Raw genomic sequence first — 19,740 nt, 5'->3', positions numbered from 1 at the left:
TTACAATGCAGTAATTCATAATTATATGCATATAGTTACATTACGCTAATTCATAATTATATACTTGTAGTTACAATGCTATATTCATAGTTATATAATTATAGAAATATCATAATTATTTACGTATTAAAATTTTTTACTCTTTCCTTTGAAAGTCAGTTACTAATTAGAGAAGAAAAAGAAAAGTACAAGTACATAGGATTTAAAAAGAAACAAATACACACAGAAACTTTAAGACTAAGAAACATAAAATACAACACTGGTATTTCTTAACATAAATAACATAAAACCGAAAAATATCTTATTTTAAAAGTATGTATCCAATGAAATTTACAATACAAGCTGTAAAATATCACATGCGATTTCTAAGCTATATTTAAAAGCGCAGACACAATTTTTAACTTTAAAAATGTAAATTATTATATATTTTATATATTTTCTAAATTTATTTTAAAATTCTGTAGCGAGTATAACGATACTTTAAGTTAATGTTCTATTTATTCTGAAACTAATATAATGCTAAAAAAGGAGTTTTAACATTTATCTGTGAAATGCAAATATATAATGACAAATATAAAGGAATAAACATTTTTTTCTCATAAAATACAGATCTAAGTATTTACTCGTTATTCAAAAAAATGCAATTTTTATTTACTGGTGCCATATCCCCCAGAATCTCTAACTTAAAATAAGGGCAAAAAATTTGCTTTTTATTTCAAAATAAGTAGCTTACCAATAAAATGAATAAAATATGATTTTTTAAAAATAATTAAAATTTTTAAGCTTAACTTTATGGTTACTTTTATTTTTGGTATAAAATGCTCAGTTTCATTTTTTAGCATTTTTTATATGAAGTGGAATATTTATATGGCATATTTATTCACATTATTTAATGAAACAAAATCTATTAGATTTCTATAAGCCATAAAACTTTCTTAAAAGTTACTTGAATCAAATATTTTACTTTTCTTATGATTCATCATAATAATTAAAACACCTAATACAATTATAATCTGATTACCAATTATAAACCACTTATAAATTTATAACTCCAACTATATTTTCACATCGACAATTGCTTTGCTAAGACGCGAAAGCAAAAAATGTATTCTTGAAATATTTTTTAATTGATAAAACCGTACTAAATGTTGTCAATATATTAGACACTGGCTATTAAGAGTTAAAATGGGGAAAACTTGGTTTAAATACTGAAACATATTAAATATAGCTAGCGTATTTTTGTATTTAAATATTGTACAAAGTTTTTATTAATTGCATTTAGTTATTAAAACATTAATGAAACATTTATAATAAGTTGGAATCACTTTTGAGTTTATTGTAATTTTGAAAAAATATTATTCGAGTTTTTAAAAAATTATTTAAGATCCACTATTTTATCTGATTTATAAAATTTTTCTTTCTGGAATCAATAGTTAAATCTTAATCCAGAATTTTAACGTATGAACGAAACTTTTATTTACCTTAATTTGACACTTACACGTTAAGCCCATTGAATGAAAAGGAATGAATTATTTAAGATCCAATATTTTATCTAATTTATAAAATTCAGAATGTTTACTTATGAAAAAAAACTTTTATTTACTTTAATTTAACACTCACACGTTAACCTCATTGAATTAAAAAGGAAGGAAATATTTAAGATCTAATATTTTATTTAATTTATAAAATCCAGAATTTTAACTTATGAAAGAAACTTTTATTTACTTTAATTTAACAATTACACGCTAACCTCATTGAATGAAAAAGGAATTGAATGAAAAGGAATGAATTATTTAAGATCCAATATTTCATTTAATTTATAAAATCCAGGATTTTAACTTATGAAGGAAACTTCTATTTACTTTAATTTAACACTCACACGTTAACCTAATTGAATGAAAAGGGAATTGAATGAAAAGGAATGAATTATTTAAGATCCAATATTTTATCTAATTTATAAAATCCAGAATTTTAACTTATGAAGGAAATTTTTATTTACTTTAATTTAACACTCACACGTTAACCTCATTGAATGAAAAAGGAATGAATTATTTAAGATCCAATATTTTATCTAATTTATAAAATCCAGAATTTTAACTTATGAAGGAAACTTTTATTTACTTTAATTTAACACTCACGCGTTAACCTCATTGAATGAAAAAGGAATGAATTATTTAAGATCCAATATTTTATCTAGTTTATAAAATGTTTCTTTCTAAAATCAATAGTCAAATCTAAATCTAGAATTTTAACTTATGAAAGAAACTTTTATTTACTTTAATTTAACACATACACGTAAACCTCATTGAATGAAAAAGGCCGACAATAAAAGTCAGCCATTAATAAGATTTCTCAGCAATTCAAGTTAGCCTTTTTCTTAGCTGTAGATGCAAAAGTGGGATAAAACATTATTTTTCCCCTGAGTTAAATTAAAAGAAAAGTAGTTTTTCCCATTAGAAGAAAGCACTTGAGTATCTTAGTGTTTGCACTTTTTACTTAAGTTACTATCATTAAGCAGGATAATAAAAATAACTTTTTTTTATTTCAAAAATACTTTTCATTATTTGTTCTTTTATGTTCAGTTTATTTTTTCTATTTAATCTGGAAAGACTGGTGTTCTGAAATGCAAAACAAATTTACTCTGAGATTTTATGCACAATAAAATATATATAACTGCGTTACTGTTTAAAAACACAATTACTATAAAGAGATTAAATAACATTATTTAATATTTTTACTTAAGAAAAGTTTTACTGCTTTTCAGTTTTTTTTGGAGAAAAAATTAATACAATGATGCATCAAAGAAGTGAAGAAAAAAAGGTAAAGACAGTGAATGTTCTTATAAACGTAAATTATGCGTAAATTTAAACCACTAATGAATATTCATTGTAAACTTTTAAAATCTTCATATTTCTAGTTTTGGATATAATTGTATTACCAAAAATAAATTCTAGCAAATTTTTAAATGCATGTTCCACGAAAATTAGTTCGTACACAGAAATATTTAACAGACTAAATAATAAACCGAAAAAAAATTCATATTACCAAATATTTATTTGCGAATCATTTTGAATTCGGAAATTTATCAAACTTCACTCATCTGATACTTTTTGAAACTGTTCCTTTAAATAAAGTTCAAATTAATTATTTTGAATTTTTCGACAGAAAAATTAATGGATTTAATTTTATTTAGATAATATCCAATATATTAATTAGATATTTTTAATGATAGTAGGTAATTATTCCTAATAACGACAAACTGTTAACTTTTTGAAGTGCGTTGAACTATAATGTGGTAAATTGCAGCTACTGAATTCTTATTTGGTTAAAAGTACCAAATATTATGGCTTTACGTTACTGCGAAAGTAGTTTTAATAATAAAACCTCTACACTTTCAATAAAGTGTTTATCTGTTTCTGCTTACTCTGAAAGCATGAATCATAGAAAATAAATATTTTTCAAAAGCTATGATAAAATTATTTTTTTATTTGATCAGTTCAGGTTTAGTTAAGCACTTACATATTTTGATGTGAATGATCAACTAAAATATTGAAATTTCCGATTAACAAGTTTTAAAAGCAAGTGGAAATTCTATTAACTTTCAGGTAGTTATTAATTTCTGGTTAACTTTGTAATATTGTTTGAATGATATATTGGTTGTCCCAGGATTATTGGGACAAACTTTAAGGAGATTTGGGGACATCACAAGGATTAAGAATTTCAAGGTAATCCATGGCCGGAAACATGATTTGAAAGTATTATAACTGGTTCAAGAAACAAGACATAGATTATCTGAGATATGCATTGGTCAAAGATAATTCTTATATTGTGGAAGATGATATTTAAAAAAGTCACAAGAGAGGTTCAAAGTGTCCACCTTTTCTAGAGATGCATGCGTTACACAAGTCGGCCTTGAATTGGAGAACTCGCTCAAATATACCTAGATTTTTTTATATTTCCCTCAACATCACAGACTAATCTTGCAGACAGATCCATTTTGGAATTCACATGTGTTACGTACACATTACATTTCAGTGAATATCAGAGAATGAAATCCCCGTTGCTAAAATCAGGAGAGAGTGGTGGCCAAGGAACTGATTCACCGCTCCCAATCCATATTGTGAACAACAACATCTAGTGGCAAACGAAGACGTTTCCGACCATTAATTATTAGGTAAATCTGAATCCTTGTGATGTCCCCTACCCCTCCTCTTTAAGGTTGCCATGATATCCTGGGTCACTCTGTATGTACATATATATATATATATATATATATATATATATATATATATATATATATATATATATATATATATATATATATAGATATATATCCTTATATATATATATATATATATATATATATATATATATATATATCCTTATTTATTATGAACATTAACCCTAATTTTGATTTTATTATTATTGTTCATTGCATAGATTTGCTTAAGTTGTATGCATTTTATTGTAATCAAATGAAACAAAATATATTTTTTGTATCTAGTGCACATAACTATTTCGAGAGTTCGTTTTAGGAATAAATTTTTAAAGTTAGCTGCTACTAAGCTACCAATAAACACTTTTAGTACATGCACGTGCAAGAAAATATTTAAAACAAGCATAAGGACAAACATTGAGTAATATGCAAATTGAATTAATCAAGGACAAAAACTTGGCAAAAAATAGCGAATTTAATATTAGAATTTGTATCAATAGAGCCAAGAAGTTGATTATATAAATTAAAAGCTATATCAGTAAAAATTTTGGCTCTTTTTACCTTCATTTTCTGCTAGACCAACATCTTCAGAGGTAGCATGGAAATAAAGAGATAGATTAGATAAAATATGATTGGTTGCTTTGAATAACAGTGCAGGTAAAGAATATTTTTACAGGAAAGAATGGAAGGTATTTTTTTTAATTAAGATAGAATTAGAAAGATATTAGAGTAAAATGATAGAATAAAAACTTACCTTCCTCTAATTTTGGGTCACCAAGTTCGACAAAGAAAACTGCATCAGCTTCGTACATTTCATTATCAATGATTTGAAGGGGTATGTCTTTCCTAAAAAAAGCATATTAGCTTTAAAATATTGTTTTTATAAACAAGGACCTAACAATTTGTTTTATCAGAAAATTTATTCGTTGGACAGCATATATTTTCTTTGAATAATTTAGACAGCAATAAAAATATTTAAAGGTTAGAGATTTATTTTTTTACAATTCTTAGGACAGCATATATTTTCTTTGAATAATTTAGACAGCAATAAAAATATTTAAAGGTTAGAGATTTACTTTTTTACAATTCGTTGGACAGCATATATTTTCTTTGAATAATTTAGACAGCAATAAAAATATTTAAAGATTAGAGAGTTATTTTTTTACAATTGAGACATGCCAAAGAAAATTGCTTTTGTATCAATAACTTTTTAATATTAATAATATAAATTTATGGTAAAAATGTAAGAAACATTTTCGTTTACCACTCAGCAGCCGTAAATTTTTTTTTGAATAATTAATTTTTTTTTTATGCAAACAATATAATATAGACCATTAATGAATGAGAAAATCCTTGAAAGTCAGTGATTTATTTCTCTAAAAGCCAAATATAAAATGAGGGAGATATTATTTTTCATCATAAACTTAATACATGAAAATAATATAAATGCTTTTTAGTTCTATTTAAAAAGCAGGGGATGTGTTAAATGTAGCATTTTTAAAGAATTTGCATTAATTAACCTTTTTATATTTATTGTTTCAAAACAAAACAATATAATCGGATTTTTTTCTCTGTTTATATTTAAAGTTGATTTTTTTTTAAACTAACATTTTATTATAACTTTTCGATTAAATAAATTTCTCGTTATGGTTCAGCACTTACTAATAATTTTTTAAAAATAGCCGTTAGGTGTTAGTTTGTGACTTAAATGGAAAGATAATTTTTCTTCTTTTTATTTTACATATTTTGTATTTTTGGTACTTTAATTTGCATAGTAATTGTTTCATTTGGAAAGATTTTCCAAATCAATTTGGATGTTTTCTTACAAGCAAACTTTCTTATAAATAGTTTTCTTATAACAAATGTAATTTGTTTTTTTTTTACGAAAAATTGCTCAAAATAGTAAAAAACGACAAAAAAATTGAAACAGAATTGAGTAAAAAAAATTCTATTTAATTTCTTTGTCAACATTATTTTTGACATTAGTAAAACTGGAAAGTAAAGACACAGTTTTTAGTTCTAATGTGATATTACGAAAAGTGATGTAATGGTATATACATATATCGTTTACTAAAAAATTTATCTAAATATGAAATTGAAATGTTCGGCCAATGTTTTACTGTAGCATTGAAAAGGATAACTCAGAAAAATAAAATTACTTTGGAATAATTAGCTGTATTTATAAGCGATTCTGATTCTCTTTGTTTCATTTGAAAACTGATGACATATATTAAAATGTTGTATTTTCAGCTTATTTTGCGCTAATTTAATGACAAAATTAATATATTGTGTATTTAATAAGGATAGAATATAACTGAGGTTTGTTTATAAAAAGATAACCGATTGTTTTTAAAATAACCGAAAAAATGTGGAATTGTGACAAATATTATAACATATGATTATAAGATTCATAGCTTACCCGGATAGTAATAAAAGTGTTTCAACATAACTTTTTTTTCACATAAAATGACTTTTTAGCTTAGAAAATTGATGAACAAAAGTAATTTTGCTATGAAAATGTTAGTTTGAAAATTATTTTATGCTGATGACTGTATTTTCGGTTTATCTCTGAGTGTTTTAAAATGTTTTGTTTTAAAATGCCTTAAAATTTAATACAACATTTCTTAAAACTTATTTCTTATTACATTTGTCAAAATATTTAGGTGAGATTGATGTGGAGTTATTATATAAAAAACATGAAACATGAAAACAAAAAGTATAAAAACAACAGAATACCATAAATTATGTCATTAAAAACTTTTAAGCCTAAGGGCAAAAAGTTTTGTATGTCATTACTTTGTCCTAGAAAGTTTTTGGATTAAAAAAAATATTCAAAGTCACACTCCCGCTTTTTTCATTGTTAGTTTGATATGATATTTTCAGGATAAACACTTCTAATACTTCTCATAAAAAGTCAAAAAGATATTTTGTTAGAAAATCCAGAGAACTATTTAATGTCAATCTTTATAAATGATTTCTCTTTTTTTGCTTAAACTTTAACAAAATCTGTTTCTATTTATAACTCACTAGATTTACTGCAATGCATTAAAGGTTTTTTTTTTAATAAAATTTTAGCTACGGTTTCAAGCAGCTGTTTATCTAGAGGATATTTAGTATTATTAACAAACTTCATTTTATTTTACTTCCGTATTTATATTAGTTTTTTTTGTTTCCTACTTCTTATTCAAATAAAATCGTACAAGTAGATAGATAGTTTAAAGATTCCAAGTTAGCTTTGAGTTTTTTTTTAACATTTTTAGATTGAGTGCTTCTAATCAGTGGAAATTCTGAATTGTGTGTTATTTTGTAATTAATTTTCTATGATTAGAAAATTCAGCCCATTTGCAATAATACAATACATATTGAATAGCAAGAGTTCTACTATACTATTTAATAGTCTTCAATTATAAGTTAGGTACTACTAAGTGTCATAGATTTGCCGCCGACTAAAAGAGTATGACTTTTGTCTTCTATTGTCGATTTGATTAAAATGGAGAGAATATTGCAAATTTATTACCTTCCCTAAGTATTGAAATTTCAGTTCTGATGAATTTTTGTCCCAAATAGAAACACTATTAGAAACTTTATTAGTAACAGAAAGGATTTGTATGCAATGCAATGAATCATTACAATTCTTATCTTTAAATTTCTAGCCCTTTATTTTCTGTGCAATAATTATATTTGCGTAAATATTAGATTATGATGTTATGAATTTTTAATTTTAATATATTTTTGCTTTAAATATACTACTTGCTTGCCCCCAAAAAGTAAACAATAATAGTAACAGTTATCGATAAATTTTATTCTTAATTTTATGTTCTTTATGAAAAAGCCGGATGTACAGTTAGGAAAAATACTTAATAAATAAGTTGAGAAATTTCTCACTAAAAATTAATTATTTTTTTATTTATTTATTTTGAAAGTGTCTTATAAAGTTCATCAATGTTTTATTTCATTGAAATATAATAAAGTAAACTAACAAATCAATATTTGAAATTAATTTTCACACAAAATTGGACGTTTTACTTCTGTCACACACTACAAAGTTTTTACTGAAATGGGTTTAGCAGTAGAGGGAAATAGAGTTTGATACTATAAATTTAATTCATAGTAATCTGAAATAATGAAGCAGGAAAATGCTTAAATTACATTTTTATAATGTATTTTAATTAGTTTTTTCATCTAATAAGTAATCATTCTAGCAGGGTTCTAGCATTTATTATAGCGAATTTAAAAAAAAAATTAGCTATGCAATATATGAATTATCAAATTAGCTTACTCGTACTCGTAACTTCAGAGAAGATAGACCAGATACTAGAATAAATATTTTCAAAATAGCATATCTTACCTGATAAAGCATTATAGTAAGATGTTGTTTAAATATCTAAAAAAGCATGCACTATGTTGACAAAAAAAATAATTAAATTCATTTTAAAGCAGTTTACAATTTATGAGCATATGTATATAAATATTCCATTCATTTTAATCATTTTATATTCTTTATCCATATATAACTTTTTGCTTAATCACATCCTATTTCTGCTTGAGCTCTGGTCATTTTATATGTTTCCTGCCTACTTAAAAAAATCTACTTCAGACTTTATTAAATATAACCTGATCCCTATAAACCCTAAGATTTTCTGAATTGTCGTGCTAACGGACCAAGGTTCTATCCATGGTGATGGTTTGAATTCTTCAGATCAAGCGGTACATGGTTGACCAAAATTTAAAAAGTGACTGACATGTAGTACTGACTGAGTTTATACAATCATATTGTTGGTCACGAATTTCCAGAACCTTCACCTTCATGACTCTTTGAACAACAATTGGCTGTTACAAAACTACTTTAGTTTAAAACTTACTTTACACTTACAAAATATAAGTGCATTTAAAAGCAAATACGAAGATCAATTTACCAACATTAATTTCTGAATGCTGTAATGGAAAAATTGATCTCTATAATGTTTTGGAAGCTGAGTTATCCAGTAGTAGTAGTAGTTGTGTAGACATTTGTAAAAGTATCCAACTTTAATTTTTGCCCTTGGCCAAATCAAGCCAGAGTGGCATAGTTGAGTTCAAATGTACAAAAGATTTAACTCTTTTTTTGTTGGATCGGGATGGCCTGGTTGTTAGAGCGTTGGACTCATGTCCAAGAAGCCATTGGGGCTTGGATCCCCGCCAGTCGAAGACTCTATGTGTTGTAAACTGTAGTTGGTGCACGTTAAATCTGTCAGGTCACAAAGTCCTCCATGTTCCCATAATAAACCAATACTTCTGGGGGTACTAAATTGGAGATTTATCGTCCTCTGGTTCTGGTCAAAATCACAATCTGGAGATGAACGAATGAATGGATGAACGGGTACGCCGTATAAACGAGCCTCGACGCATGGGTGTAGAAGAAGTCTAATTCTTGTGATAAGATGGCGCCACTGAAAACTAGAACAATCTCACCCCTTGCCTTAATGAACAACAACTACAACTCTTTTTACATGTTGCAGATTGTCGTAAATCATCGACAAATCTTCAGTGGTTCATGGGTTAAAGTCCCCTTGCCGTCAGACTAACCATGGCAGGTTCTCGTGGTTTTCCTCTCCATGTAACGCAAATGCGGGTTAGCTTCATCAAAAAGTCCTCCACGAAGGCAAATTTCGCCCAATACTTGATCCAGGAGTTCCCTTGCCTTCTGGATTGGGTTCAAAATTACAAGGCTACGGAGTTGAACATTAGTAGTCGTAAAATCACGGATTATTAATTTACCTGTTATGGTTTGATTCTTTCTTGAATTTTCTCTTAAAATGTTTTTTTGTGCTTTAGTTTCATGCTTTGTCAATCTCTGCCCCTATGTGATTCCTCATTTTGAAAATTTTAATCACTTGTGTTCCTAGGGTTTTTATATATAATATATATATGTCCTTTCTGTTTAAAAAAAAAATTACTGGAATTTGATACCTTTAGTACTGTTGTGCCAGCCGTAATTATATTCTGAGTTACAAACATCCTATATTTTCCATGTGAAATTGTTTCCTTTTATTAACTTTGCACCCCTACTGAAGATGCGACATCAATATCTCTTCAGATTGTTACTGTTTATTTTCTTTGTAATGTTTGTTTGCTTAGTTTATTTCTAATTAGCACTGTTTTCTGGATTTCATATTTAATATTCCACCTTTTGAAAATTTTGAATATGTTTGCTCATGTAATTGAACTGTTACGCTCACTTCGAACTTTCGGAGCGCCCCCGGATGCCCCCTTACGGGGGCGGGACGGGCTAAAGCTTATTATTAGTAGTCGTAAACCCATAAAATTGTGTCAACTATTCAACGACGGTTATAAAAAAATTAAAAATAACCATCGATATATTAGGTTATTTCACTGTTTGACATATTATAGCATTCCAAAAGCATTTTTACGTAAGGAAATTTTACAAAAAATCAGTCACATGGAGCTTTATCAGTAAAGTAGGAATCCTTTCGAAGTTTAGGCATGTTGTATTTGGTCTTCGTGACGTATGAAAAACTTTGTATCATTTCAAGACAAAGGACTTGGATGGATCAAATATGAAAGGAAGAATGCCAAAAAGGAAAGAGAGGATCCAATGATAAGTTCGTCTACAAGTTTCCAGACTGTTGAACGTTTCTTCATCACCAGAGAATTGATCGACTACAATCTTGTTTCTAGATATCATGTGCATGTTTTATTACCAGAACATATTTTACTCTCCATGAATGGGTAGACGTTTTCCCAATTACAAGTAGTTTCACCAATTGTATTGCACAAATTATTTATTGTGTCTTCCATTGATTTTTTTTCTTGAAGTTCTTCTTGTTTTTTGGATTTTTTCCAATTTGCAGTCATCAAGTAGTATTTGTGCTATTATTTGTCAGAGTGCGGATGTGAGAGGATTCTGTTTAGCAACCTTGGTGATCAAGTGAGGAATGTCAGACAAAATAATCGAACATTTGCAAAATTGCTTCCCTCAGTTAAATGTGTTCATGCAGAAAACCGTAAGAATTAAATTTTTTTATCAGGCCATGTAAGTTCTATTTTCAAATCATGAATTTACAATAAAAAACTGATATTGCAAAGTACAATTTACAATATGGAACTAATATTACATCTAAGCAGTAGAAAAATGCATGAAAATCTACTGGAAATCATTTACCTAGAATCTCGTGTAAAATTACTGATAATTAAAAACAGGAAGCTTTTGCAAAAGTTCGGAAAAAAAAGTCACGAAAGACTCAATAATTTCACAGAAATAAAAAAAAAAGCAAAATTTTGTTAATCACTTCGTGGTTTTTAGGCGTTAAACCTTTTTCTGGCTGACACTGAAACTGACAGGGATATGAATTTAGAAAAAAAAAACTAAATCCCTACAACACAATTGGAAGAGGTGCAATCCGATCAGACGCGCCTAATAGCACAGAAAGTCAATCCGAGGCCGTTTTAGGCAAAGTCTCAACCCACCACACCGCTTGGGCAGCTAAATACTTATGAAATCTTTTTTTTCTACATTTTTTCATGAAATCGTTTTAGAAAAATACTCAGGAAAACCGGTATTTTCCGTAGCTCTGTTAACGAGAAAATCGCTTACACGCATTTGAACAAGAGCTATGTAACTCAAAAGAGATTCATGTTTTTTCTCTGTATTTTACATGTGTTTTTACTGCGTAGTTATCCATGCACAGAAGGCTTAAAAGTAATAAAAGCTCAAAAGTCCCAAATTATTATTATTAATTTTTAAGAAAAATTTTCACGTCAAAATTTTAAACACGGTATTTATATATTTAAATAAAAGGGGTTTTGTTTGAATATAAAAAAAAGAAAAAATTATAGCTTTACAGAAAATCAAACATTTTTGAGAGACAAAAAAACATTTCAAAATAGTTTTTGTTTCCAGTCCTAAATAAACAATAATACATAATTTTTTTAAAAAGATAACAATTTGCATGCACTGTAGAAATTTCCGGATCAAATTACGGCATACATTATCAACACTTTGGTGCATCATCCGTAAATTCCATTTTTACTGTAAAATCCATTTTTACTGCAAACTATTATAACGTAATTTTTACTGTAATTTAAAAGTAATTTTACAGTAATATTAATTAGGGTGATTCAGGTGATTTTACTGTAATTATTACTGCAAAAATTACGGTGTATCAGGTTATTTGTTCCGTACATGTTCTGCTAAAAATGGATTTTACGGTAAAAAGTACCGGCACCCTGAGTGCCGGTACTTTTTATAGTAATTTTATGCAGAATCTGTTTAGTGTATTAAGATAATAGAAGAAAAACTCATAAAATAATTTTACTATTTTTTAAAAATATTTTCGAATGATTTACTATTTAGGGGAGAGTCGGGTAGCCCCGCTCACTTAAGGAGTATTGCTTATATTTCTGTATAATATTGAGTAATAATCAATATTTTTGTATGTTTCTATTGCTTTATCGTCGAATTAAATAATGCAAAAAGAATAAACAAAAAAAAAATAGTTTAACTTAAAAAACTAGAAATTAAAAAAAAACATGTTTTTCAGCTCTTTTCAAAATGTGTCGGGTAGCCCCGGCCAGTTACAAAAATTAAATTTTTTGACTGTTTTTTCAGGTGTAAATGAAATTGACCAATGTATTGACAATAGGTAAACCTCGTTTATCATTTTTATCACAAAATTATTTTATTTATTGCATATTTACATACTTTTAGTGAATTCTATCATTTAATAACAACAATATTTGTTGTTAAAAATGCATACAACATTCAAATTTGAAGCAATAAAATAATAATCTTTGCAACCGTACATTTATCGACGAAATAAAATTGGTCGTTGATACCCGACATTCATGTGAGCGGGGCTACCCGAAATCCATTTTTTTTGTAAATTTGTAATTACTCGAACAATTTTTCACATATAGACTTCTTTCTTTGTGCAAATTAAACTTAAGACTACATACTTTAATGCTGCATGTATAGAAAAAATTATTTTTTTAGTATTAAAATGAAGTTTAATCGAAACATTCAACCAATTTTTCTTAATTTCATGACTACTGTATTCAACATATTTTCAAAACTGTTTCTTACCATGTTAACAGCTGCATAAATACTTGAAACTTTGAAAATAATCTTTTGTTAATATAAGAATTAATGTCCGATCGCCCATTGACTTGAAAAAATATTTTATACATATGAAATTGACAGTGGGCGGGGGTACCCGACTCTCCCCTACATACTTAATAAAATTTCATAAAATAATGTTTAGCTATACACCTTCTAAGTTATCCGTAAACTAATATTTCCCCCAAAAGGTTAATGAGATCCTATTGTCTTTAAACTATAATGATCAAATGTAAATTTATTTGACATAAAATTTTCACTCTTGTTAAATGAAGATTAAAATAGAATTCTAACAGAGATATATTTGATCTTGATGTGTCGAATAAGTTTCGGTCATAATAATAAGAGAAAAATCAACTTGTGCAAATATAATTAGTTCCAGTGTTATTTAATTGATCTTCGAATAAGCAGAACAACAATTACTTATGACAATATAAATATTTTGAAGCTTATTTTAATAAAATAATGAGTTTTATGAAATTCATAGTTATAGAACATAATAGTTATTAGAACCCGTTTTTTTATGGAGAAACAGTATTTTTATTAAGATTTTTTAATGTTTGTTTTAATAAATTAAAAGCTTGATAGTCTTTCAGCAGAAATAAGTTAATAGAACGCTCTTTTTTGGGGGGAAAATAGTAAATTGTTATTTTAATAAGATTTTTCAATGTTTGTTTTAATGAATAAAAAGTTTGATAGTCTTTCAGTAGAAATAAGTTATTAGAACGCTCTTTTTTGGGAGAAAAATAGTAAATTCTTATTTTAATAAGATTTTTATATGCTTTAATGAATAAAAAGCTTGATAGTCTTTCAGTAGAACTAAATTATTAGAACGCTCTTTTTTGGGGAGAAAAATGGTAAATTGTTATTTTAATAAGATTTTTCAGTGTTTGTTTTAATGAATAAAAAGCTTGATAGTCTTTCATTAGAAATAAGTTATTAGAACGCTCTTCTTTGGGAAAAAAATAGTAAATTTTTATTTTAATAAGATTTTTTGATATTTGTTTTAATGGATAAAAGGTTTCAAAAATCTTTAATTGCTTATTAAAAAATTTTTTTTGGGAGAGAAATAGTACATTTTTATAAGATTTTAAGCTTTGGTCATAATAGGAGGAAAGTCAACTCGTGCGCTTGTAGTTAGTTCCAGCTTCATTTGATTTTAAAATAAATAGAATAGCATCTAAATTACTTATGACAATATAAACATTTTGAAATTTGTTTTAATAAAATAATGAGTTTTAAGAACTTTTAAATAGTTGTTTGAATACGTTTTTTATACAGAAAAATAGTATTTTTATTAAGATATTTCATGGTCTTTTTTAATGAGTAAAAAGTTTGACGGTATTTCAATGGAAATTAATTATTAGGTGGTGCTTTTTCGGGAGAAAAATAGTATATTTTTTAAGAACATAAATCTTTGGTCATAATAGGGGAAAAGTAGACTGATGTTAGTTAGTTTTAGCTTTATTTGATCTTAGAATAAACAGAACAAGATCTAAATTACTCATGACAATATTAGCATTTCGAAGTTTGTTTTAGTAAAATAGTGAGTTTTATGTAACTTTAGTTAAAAAATAGTTATTAGAAGACTTTTTTACGGCGAAATAGTACTTTTTTTTAAGTTAAGCTTTGTTTTACTGAATTAAAATTTTGATACCATTTCAGTAGAAATTAGTTATTAGAACGCGTTTTTTTCGTTAGAGAAAAGGTAAATTTTTTTAAGATTATATAAGCTTTGGTCATAATAGAAGAAAAGTCAATGCTTCTTTCTATAATTAAATTCTAGCTTTATTTGATCTTTAAATAAAGAGACAAATTAACATCTGAATACTTTCGAAAATGCGAACACTTCGAGATTTTTTAGTTGAAATTATTTACTACGCGGCATTTTTTGGGAGAAGACTTTGAAATTTATTTCTAGATTCGCGAAGTATATTTTACGTTTAGCTTAACTTTTGCTTCTAATATTTAAATTTTTAAACTGTGAGTAGTTACCTTGCATTAAGACATAATCACACATTGTAATAATTTCCGGATCAAATTATGGGTATCGGCAATTTAGGTGTATCATCTGTAAAATTCATTATACAGTAAAATCCCTTAAACAGTAACATATATTTTTGCCGTAAAATATTATACCGTAATTTTTTCAGCAATACTTATTCAATTGGAGTGATTTTACGGTCATTATTGCTGCAAAAATTACGGTATATCAGATTTTTTGTTTCGTAAAATGTTTGGTAAAAATGGACTTTACGGTAAAAATACCGGTACTTTTTACCGTAATTTGATCCAGAATCTTTTGCACTGTATGAGCTTTGAAATATCATAAATGCAATTGAAGTAAGAAAATTCACCATTTAATGTTATTTTGAAGCATATTCTGCAATTTTTCCGACGCAGGCTTCAAACTCCAATTGTCTCATTGAAATAAAAAAGTAATTTTAATTTGCACAAAAGTTTAATATACAAAAATGGTTTATTGAACATTCAAGAATATATTATGCGTCCTTTGCAACGATGGGATTCGATTAAAAAAATAGTTATTTTAATACGTAATAGACCAAGTGTAAAGTGCTTATAAATTTTGTCACCCGTCAGTGCATACGTCTGTCAAGAAAATAAATTAATAATGATTAAAAATAATTAAATCGCTTAAATAAGCGGCAGACCCAGAGCGAATTAAAAATAATTATTTCATAGTTTGGACTACCAGTCTACTAAATGTGCATTTTTGGTCTGCAAGAGGAAATCAGTGGTGGCAAGAGTTTTATAACCATTAATTATTCTTCCTTAAAATTTGGTCAGCTACAAAGATTACTTGCAGATTTTAGTTTCAATATTTAATTAAACCCTCTCTTCACCGTTCGAAAGTTCCGATTTTGGTACGATGTACATCAAGAATTAATTACCTTTCAAGGAATTTTTCATTTGCAGTTGGTCAACTGCATTTCAAAGTAACTTAAAAAACTGTGAATAACCTTGAAAGAATACAAAAGCGCCATCTGTTGGGGAATGGACTAAGTTTTAAATTAATTATAGTTAGCCGTCATTTGTATTTGATTGCTTAATATTAAAATGTTATTAAATTCGGAGAGAAATAAGGCAGCGAAAGAGGGATTCAATTCAGGTAATTAAAATTTGTTTACGACTTTAAAATTGGGGCCCTAATTTTTTTGGCAAATTAATATTAATATTCTAATAATATTAAATGAAAAAAAATACAATTTTCAAAAAATAAAATTTACATTTAATCCCCTATTAAAATATATTATTTCATGTATAATATTAAAAAAAGACAAATTTTCTTGGAAACTAAGGATTATATTTTTCTATGTGTTTTGAACTAGATTTAGGAGACATAAAACGAATTACTTTAAAATAATTATGTGTATTGTCAAATGCGCTGGATTATGACAGTAAAGAAAAACAAATTTAGTGGAAGTAACTAGGGGTTACTTATTTCTACATGTTTTGAAAAATTTAAATCAGTTGAAATCAATTTCGTTATAAAAATTATGTGTATGGAGAAGTAGTAGGATTATAACAGTAAAGAAAAAAAAAGCAGAATAATCAGAGGTTACATTTTTCAATATGTTTTGAACTAGAATATAATATTAGAACTAGAGTTTTTGGTTCCAGATTTGTCCATACACGTAATTATTTTAATTTCTGTTAAAATAATTGCGTGGATGTTCAAATTAACTGGGATCCTTACTGAAGATATTTCAGAGCAGTAGCCTCAATTATTTAATGTGTTATCCGTATTACGTAAAAAGTTAGACGCATGTATAGTAGCATTGTAGTTTAACCTGCGGAATGGATATTTGTTTAAAAAAGACATTTTAACTAAATGGTAGCATATTTCATTTTTATTTTATAACCGTCGTTGAACAGCCGACAAAATTCTGCTTTCAAGACTACCAGTGATCAACTTTGTAGCCTTATAATTCTGAACCTAATCCAGAAGACAGGGGAATTTCTGAATCAAGTAATGAGAGAAATTTGCGATCATGGAGGACTTCCCGATGGAATTAACCAGCGTTTATGTTACATGGAAAGAACGAGCACGAAAATCTTCCACGGTTAGCCTGGTGGCAAGGAGACAATGGCAGCATATTGATCAAAAGCTATCAATGCCTAATATATCCAGAAAAAGAAAATATAGTCAAAACTACTAGAATATGTTAACATTTTCCATATTTCCAGCTCATTGTAATATTTACCGAAGCTCTTTGGCAATGAGTTTGCTAAAATTAACAATAAAATATCTTTTTGTAATATGTGATAACATTTGCGATTAATTGTGATATGTAATTAATTTTATCATAATACAATCCAACAGTGCGCAGAATTACTTTCTTAAAAAAATTCTTAAAATATTAAAAAAAAGTATGGACTTTATACTACATGATCCTTAATTTTTCTAAATTCTCATTTTTCTAAATTATTCATTTTACATGCAAATCATTTCAAGCCAAATGAAGAGCAGAAAAACACATTTAAGGAAGAAATAATTTCCTTCTAGTGTAGCTCCTTTATTCTAAACATTATTTGTTATTCAAAAAATTCAATACGAAATTACTTCTTTCTTTTTTTGAACTTTATAAGTCAAACGTATTGAGCGCGTTCGAAAGTTCTAAAAGATTTGAGAAGTGTGAGAGAGAATTACCTATCTTTGACTTTCTCTTTTCAGTAAATTAAAAAAAAAGTTATATACGTGAATAAATTTCTGATTCGTCTAGGTTAAAATGGACGCCGTATAATTATGTAAATTTTTTCTGGGAACAAAAGGAAAAAGGGAATAAAAACAAAAATAGTCAAAGCTGTAAAAGAAATTTATATATTTTTTAAGTTTGTAATTTTTAAAATTGTTCTAATATATTTGTTTTAATAAGAAGATTGAAGTTGGAAGTATTGTAACAAACTCATTCTTTGATTTAATTAAGGTTTAGAATTTCAATTATAATAAAAGAAAAGTCTTTGAAATTAAATAAAATATAAAAATAATAAAACTTTACAATTTAAAAAAAATAATGAAAAGTTTTAATTTGCATTAATTTGCATAAAATTCATAACTCATTACAGTTTCGTGTGAAAGGAAAGTTTTTGTTATTTTTTAAAATCAACAGGGAAGAAAAATTATGGTAAAATTACTGTACTCTAAGGTATTCACATTTTTGGTAAAAAAAAAACCATAGTTCTAATAATGAAACGTAAACATGATTGCATTTAAACCATCCATTTGGAAATTTTTCTATTAATATGTGTACGGTTTATCGAAAGTTTTCAGAGTTATAGTTTTTATTACCACACAATTAAAGGAAAAACAAAACTTAAAATTAACCAAATATAAATTTTAGCATATATTCTATAACAATATTTTGTCGCCAATTTTACCAAACTCATTAACAAAGCGCTTCCGTAAAAGTTACCGCGCTTTGTGAAGTTCCCACAGAAGCAGAAAAACGGTAAATTTCGCATTTTCCTCTTAGTTTTAACCATACTTTTTTCTCAGTGTATGAAGTCACAATTGAGGAAGGCGGGGAGATCACGAAACATAAAACTTGCTTGATGGCGAGAGAAAAAAATAAGATGTAAAACGAGCATTAGAACCTTCTTCAAGCATTAATCTACAATGCAAAATGATTTGATGATTTATATTTCTTCCCTATTAGGACAATATTAACAGAAAATATCTAGTAGCAGTTCCTTTGCCGTCAAGCTAGACTTAGAAGATTTTCTAAAAATGTAACATAAAATGAGCTTTACTTCCCCAGTTATTTTCATCATAGACATAAAAACGTGAATAATCAATTATCTCGATACGTGACTCAAGAGCTCTCGTCTTGAGGGTTGGGTTCAAAATTATAAGAATATGGCGGAGATTGATGCTGTCTTAAGCCTAATTATTCAGTAGGCTTTCAATACAGAATTATAAAGTAAATTATCCTTTATAAAGTCATCTTAATTGAATCATCTTATTTTATAAAATTATAAGAATATGGCGGTGATTGATGCTGTCTTAAGCGTAATTATTCTGTAGTCTTTCGGTACAGAATTAAAAGGCAAATTATCCTTTATCATCTTTCTTTACAAAATTATAAGAATATGGCGGTGATTGATGCTGTCTTAAGCCTAATTTTTCAGTAGGCTTTCAATACAGAATTAAAAGACAAATTATCCTTTATAAAATCATATTCCATGAAAACAACGGAAAAAATCCTTAAATTAACATTTTCTTACTGTAATTGATAAGCAATAAGTATTGTTAGATATTTACTTGGACTGAGAGTTTAGATTTTAAAAAATCCTTTTTCAAACTTATTTGCGTAAAAATATTTGCTTATTATTACATTAAGTGCAATTTTAGGTAATCAAAAAGTAGCAACAAATCAATTGAAAATTA

At 27.0% G+C, this 19,740-nt stretch overlaps 1 protein-coding gene and 1 long non-coding RNA gene across 6 annotated transcripts in view; one reads left to right on the top strand and one right to left on the bottom strand.

Moving 5' to 3' along the window:
* The window catches only part of LOC107452633 (sodium/calcium exchanger 3), a 257,682-nt gene that overhangs the window by 23,721 nt on the left and 214,221 nt on the right, over positions 1-19,740 (bottom strand). For 3 of the 5 annotated variants that reach the window (XM_016069177.4, XM_016069183.4, XM_071188150.2), the window contains 2 exons: positions 4,971-5,062; positions 4,778-4,801 (listed from right to left, as the gene is read on the bottom strand). In XM_016069177.4, the coding sequence (XP_015924663.2) occupies positions 4,778-4,801; positions 4,971-5,062 (116 nt within the window). The remainder of the gene's footprint in view (positions 1-4,777; positions 4,802-4,970; positions 5,063-19,740) is intronic. The other 2 variants (XM_016069197.4, XM_071188152.2) reach the window with 1 other exon arrangement.
* Positions 3,447-19,740, top strand: part of LOC139427215 (uncharacterized) — a 73,223-nt gene continuing 56,929 nt past the window's right edge. Inside the window, exon 1 of the long non-coding RNA XR_011638351.2 lies at positions 3,447-3,605. This is a non-coding gene — a long non-coding RNA (uncharacterized LOC139427215). The remainder of the gene's footprint in view (positions 3,606-19,740) is intronic.

The sequence above is a fragment of the Parasteatoda tepidariorum genome, chromosome 12 (genome assembly GCF_982258835.1).
Source record: "Parasteatoda tepidariorum strain Cologne lab strain chromosome 12, Ptep-v5.0, whole genome shotgun sequence".
In the NCBI taxonomy this organism is placed as follows: Eukaryota; Metazoa; Arthropoda; class Arachnida; order Araneae; family Theridiidae; genus Parasteatoda; species Parasteatoda tepidariorum.
The sequence above is the reverse complement of the archived record's forward strand: the minus strand, read 5'-3'. Positions and strand labels throughout refer to the sequence as shown.